This window comes from Dipteris shenzhenensis, chromosome 23 (genome assembly GCF_047967505.1).
Source record: "Dipteris shenzhenensis isolate YYH24624 ecotype China chromosome 23, Dip_SZ_1.0, whole genome shotgun sequence".
Lineage (NCBI taxonomy): Eukaryota > Viridiplantae > Streptophyta > Polypodiopsida > Gleicheniales > Dipteridaceae > Dipteris > Dipteris shenzhenensis.
Genome location: NC_141618.1, coordinates 24975061 through 24980771, shown reverse-complemented (window position 1 = coordinate 24980771; position 5711 = coordinate 24975061). Strand labels below are relative to the sequence as shown.

Genomic DNA, 5711 nt, shown 5'->3' with positions numbered 1-5711 from the left:
ACTATGCACCTTGGATAGAATAAGCTCACTAGTTTATGGAATATAGGAAAGGTGTGGGTGTTGGATCTTGAAAAAATCTCCCCTGGTATGAAAGATTATTCTCAGACTTCTCGCTAAAAATTGTGGGCTCTAGTTTAATGTCTGGGATGCTCTACTTGGAAGGCTTGCACGTGTAAGATGAAATGGGTTGGCAGAGATGGTTTGCATGGAGATACAAGTCTCAATGAATGCATTTGGTGTAGTAATGATGTGGGAGTGGGAGGTCGTTCAATGGCATGGTTATCTCCCACGTGCTTGAAGCAGTTTCAAGAAAGCGGTCCCAAATATGGGAGGATTCCAAAGGTGAGTAGATGCATTTAGGTGATACAAGTTGCACATTCTCACTTACTGTCCATGATACTACTCTGGTGCATTCAATGCTCAGTAAATTTGCCCCTGACTAGCCAACAAACTAGATTAATCTAAAAGGTCAGAGAGTGGGCCAATGGCAACTAGGCAGGTCTAATCTGAAGAAGCTCTTGGCTAAAGTTATTTATAGAAATTTGAATGAATTAAAACCCATGATTGTGGATCATAACAAGAAGTGGGGTTTGTGTCACTCACCCACCTAGTGGTGCAAGGGGTTTAAGGAGATTTAGTATGATTGCCGTGGTGGGAAGTTGAGCTTCCTCTCATGGAAAGTCCTCCATCAATGGCTTCCTGTTCATGCTAAATTGGCGAAGGGATTTACAGTTAACCCTTTTTTCCCACTTTGCAATAGATCCATGGAGTTAATCCAGTATTTGATGTGGCATTGCCCTATGACTTTGGGGGTTTGGGCGTGAGTTGAGAACGCTATACAGAAGGTAGCATTAATGTTCAAGTTTTATCTGGGCTCAAACTGGAGATAAGTTTGTTAGGTGATGCCTTAAGGCGCCCCTCAACTCTAATGTTGTGCTGGCCATATATGCAGGCGGTGATGATGATATTGGTTTGGATTGCCAGAAATCAAGTGTATTTCATAACTCAGTTACGATTGGATTCAAGAAGAACATGCTTTTGGGTTTAGTGAAGGCCAATTTTGGGGGCTTAGCCAAGATTGTTGATAAACATGCTTCTCTTATTGAATGTTGGCTGGATGAAGTCTCTACTATGTTAGGGAGTTTCTAATTACCATACTTGGTGTTTCCGTTCTATTGTTTCAGCGTAGCGCTAGGGTTTAGCCTCCTTGTGGGCCAATTTAAATAACCAAGGTCTATTTTGGGGCTGACCCCCCTATCAATATAAGTTGGCAGTTATTTAAAACAAAAAAACAGAAGAAGAAAGGTATAGATGCCTTTTCTCCCATCGTGAACCATGCCCTCAAGAACTTCCTTTTTGCCCCTACTAAGGCACTAGGGGGTCCAAAGGGCCTTCCAAGTTTTTCGTTTGTATTTGGTCAAGGTAACTTTGTAGGAAGTCATTGGTGTTTTAAATGACTTAAAAGTGTTAAGTTAGCTTAGTCTATCCATCTACTCTTCCTTTCATTAAAAGCTTCATTTAAAGCACGGCCATAGTGGTTGTGCCACCTTGTTAAGGGATTGGAAAGCATTGCACGATGACATTTATCCTTGTCCTCACCTCCTAAACACGTGAATAACGCCATGTGTCCTAACCCACCCTAGTTATTTTGACTTAAAAAAATAAATACATGCACCTACTCACGCACCTGTTGGTGCTATCAAGGGGCACCCATCCTGTGCCTATGCAACACGCTGCTAAGTGTAGGCACGCAACCATACCACTGAGCTGTGTCCTCAATGCTTTTGACTTTTGGTTTTTGTTTTTGCGCTATACTGAAATTGAAGGTGTCAGAAGCACACCAATACGTGGTGACCAAGATAGAATCCTGGGCTGCCCGTGGCACATACACACCTGTGGGCTGCGTCCTCACTTTTTTTTTTTCCGCTATTCTGAAATTGAAAGTGTCAGAAGCGCGCCGAGCTGCCTGTGGGAGATACACACCCAAGGGCTTGGTGTAAATGCTCGTGGCAATGCTTTTGACTAGTCGTTTGAATATTAGGTTTAAAATAAAAACAGTATATAAGCAAATGGACAAACGAATCTATTCTTTTGTTGGAACTTCAAATGCTTACTTTGTGATGCAAAACTGTCGAGTTGGATTAGTATAACGAGCGATTGATATCAAGGATGAGTGCGGGAACGGCTCCCAATCCTGGCCTGGTGGGTGGAAGCTCACGGCCTTGGTCTTCCGCTACTTCAATCACGGCCTCTGCTAAGAGGATTCAGAAGGAGCTCGCAGAAATCAGCCTAGACCCTCCTACCAATTGCTCTGCTGGCCCCAAGGGTGACAACCTTTACGAATGGGTCTCTACTATTATGGGTCCTGCCGGTACTCCCCTGATGTTGCTTTTTAATCCGCTTCGGTGTCTTTTGAGCTTTCCTCTTCCTAAATGTTGAAGTTGTCTGACCTTTCCGCGGTAGATTGAGTGCTGCCCATAATAGACGACCAGTAAAGATGCTGGCAAGAGGGTTGATAAAGTGTCCTCCTTGGGTGGATCAGAACACGAAACTCGTGGTCAAAATTGCGACCCGATGTGATGGTGCGAGCAATTCATTTATAAGCTTGAAAAAGTTTAGAGCATGTTTTGTTCGGGAGAATAAAGCAGCATGCTCACAGAAAGCTGGGTTGATCTTATCGTCATCTCTAAAAGCTAATACACAATGTCAACGTCGTTTGAGAGAATTTGTATAGCCGCTTTCAAGGATGGCAATCTCAACATCATTTGTGAATGTGTGCTAGAAAGGCACTAAAAGGGCCATGAAGCATGGTTTATTTTTATATCTCATTTCACAAACGGAGAGATGTCATCCCTTCCGACAATGTACAAATATCTCTTGTAGGAAGAGATATTTGTACATTGTAGGAAACCTTTTTGTGGTAACTTCCTCTTCTCCATCTTATCCTCCTTAGCCTATGCATTCTTCATGTCTTGGATTAGATGGGTTACTGCCCCACCTGTGGGCCCCCATCGGGCAGGATCCATGCAAAATGGTTGTGAGCAATGGGCACATGGAGGATGTGACACATGGGCAAGAAGTGCTAGCACCTAGGCCCAAGCAGGCTAGCATGAAGGGCTGGGTGTGCCTGAACACATGGCTCAACATGGAGGGCTCGGTGAGCCTGAATATGGGCTGTTTTTGTGTTTTGGTGCATCATTAGAGTTGCTATGGTCACTTGTGTATCTTTTGGGTGCTAGGGTGAAGGGGATACCCATATGCTCTGCTGTAGGACAGAAGTGCTCCAAGTTTTTGGATTTTTTGTTTGTTGAAGTCTGCCATCAAGCTTATTCCCCAGCCACTTTAAACCGTCGTCCTTTTCGTAGTGTATTCCTTCTTCGTGACTGAGTATCACATTCATATCGAGAATTTTGCAAAGATAACTTTTTGAAACATGCATATTCAAGATGCTATAATGTCTGCATCCACCGTTGAGAGTTTATGGAAGTCAGGTGCCATAGCAGCAAGTTTGCGCTATCTTTGAGGATGTTGATGGTTGTATCCAGATGCTCAACTATAGGAAAGATAAAGAACCATGCTTAGGTTATTTTGACGAGTCTGAGTATGTTCTGGATGTTATTAATGAAAAATATGTCGTCAGGTAGCTACTGCTGTGTAGTGGGGGGACCCAACTTGTTTTGTTTCTAGCTTAAGGTTCAATAGAGAGATGGATAGCGTGTAGATGTTTGGGTATATGGAAGTGCAGTATCTGTGTGCAGACAGATTCCTCTGATTTTTTATGTTCATGTCAGGCAAGCTTGAAGTTGGTTTTGTTAGTGTCAACCGTTTAGCAAATAAAAGGAACTTCTTATATGTACGAATGCTTTATCTGAACAGGTTGGTTGTTGTAGGCTCGCCATACCACGGGGGGTTTTTTTTTTTGGACATCAGTTTTTCCAGTGACTACCCTTTTAAGCCCCCAAAGGTAAGCAATGCTTTATTCTGGCTCATTTAAAGACCTTCTCTTATCCTCAGTATATGTCATACTAAATGCAGATATCAATGAAGGATATTCTGTTCAGAATAAAATAAAATGTGTGTTTTTATTTGTTCTCACATGATCCAAGGTTTTTGCCTGTTGTCTTCTGGAATCCAAAGTATGCGTCTGTCTTGATTTCTGTGCCAAATCCGGTGGAACATTTCTTACTCAATCTTTCGTGGGTCATCTTGGTACATCCTTTTTTACATGTGTTGAGAGGTCATAGCATTGGATACGTTTAGACGAGGCTATGTATAGCTGATCTATTGTGTATGCAGGTGACATTCAGGACCCGCATTTATCATTGCAACATCAGCACCAGTGGACAAATTTGCCTCGATATTTTGAAGGATAATTGGAGCCCAGCTCTTACCATTTCTAAAGTTTTACTATCCATATGCTCGTTATTGACTGACGCCAACCCTCGTAAGCTTCAACAGTAACTAATCAGCATGTTGTTTTAACTTGAAAATTCCTGTTTCTTAGTTTGTTGCAGTAGTTCTCCATTTACGTGCTTGCTTGCTGATTCTTCAACATATCAACATGAGGGGATTGAAAAACTTGCAGATGATCCCCTAGTAGGGACAATTGCGCAACAATATTTGGCTGATAGAGCAGCCCACGACAAAACTGCTGCAGAATGGACAAGGCGTTATGCACAGTAATTTGTGAGTAAGCATACAGGGGCAGCAATGTTTTCCACTCATCAGTGTTCGACTCCTGAAAAGTGAGGTGATGAAAAGGGTCATCCATCAGATGCTTTATACCATCTAACAGTTTTCAGGTAGCGTGTTTAAACAGAAAAATTTCAGAAGCACTCCAAACTAACTTCATCTATTTTCTTTAAGCGCTGCCCATATATAAAGGTATTGTAAGGGTTGTAACTCTTATCATATAGAGTGCATGATGGCTAGAGCATTGAGATTAACAATTGGCCTTTTTTTTTAAATATCATCATACATCTACTGATGACTGCAGTTGTAGTGGTTGATGTATATGTAGGTGTGTTGATGGGAAAAGCTGTGCTAAATAAGATATGCTCTTTCAATGTGTTTTTGAATTGAATTTGTACTGTTACTTGGTTTAAACCATGTGTCGATCTTGGTTTTACAGAACTAAAGAGCATTGGATAGGATTGTATGCCCCATCTCTAATAGAGACGATGGTTCAACCATGATGAACTAATTGCCTGTACTAGATTCACCCTAAAAGGAGCTTTTGAAGCCCAAAGATAGTATCAAAGACTTTCCTGAAGAAAACCCGAGATCTAAAAGCTCAAAAGTGGATATTCTAGCCATTGAAAAGCTAAACAGCCAAGAGTATATGCAAAGCTCTTCATTGCCATTCAACTACATGCATGTAGGTTTTACTATGATAATGGAATTGCATCCAACAGCCTAAAACACTAGTAAAACTCAATGATTTTTACCATTCTATCCTTGCTCAAATCACTTGTAGGGAAGGTGAATTGGAACATATGGGACAACTTTAATCAAGGAGATGCATCTAGGGCATTCGCAATTACTCATGGCCTTATAGATTTATAGCATTTTTGCCATAGAAAGGTAAAAATATCAAATAGGCACTCATTGAGGCAAACGAGTTTTTGATGAAAGAATTGTGCTGAAAGTTTTGGTTTTTGGACTAAACTCTCCAGATCTTTTAGTTTTGAAACTACACTTTCTAGGATACG

At 41.4% G+C, this 5711-nt stretch overlaps 1 protein-coding gene across 1 annotated transcript; it reads left to right on the top strand.

Moving 5' to 3' along the window:
* Positions 1-2082: 2082 nt before the first annotated feature.
* LOC147887155 (uncharacterized) lies at positions 2083-4990 on the top strand. The gene is made up of 4 exons (XM_087394993.1): positions 2083-2371; positions 3891-3964; positions 4297-4444; positions 4586-4990. The coding sequence occupies exons 1-4, from the start codon at positions 2170-2172 to the stop codon at positions 4681-4683; spliced, it is 522 nt and encodes a 173-aa protein (XP_087251119.1). The 5' UTR covers positions 2083-2169; the 3' UTR covers positions 4684-4990.
* The last annotated feature ends 721 nt before the right edge of the window (positions 4991-5711 follow it).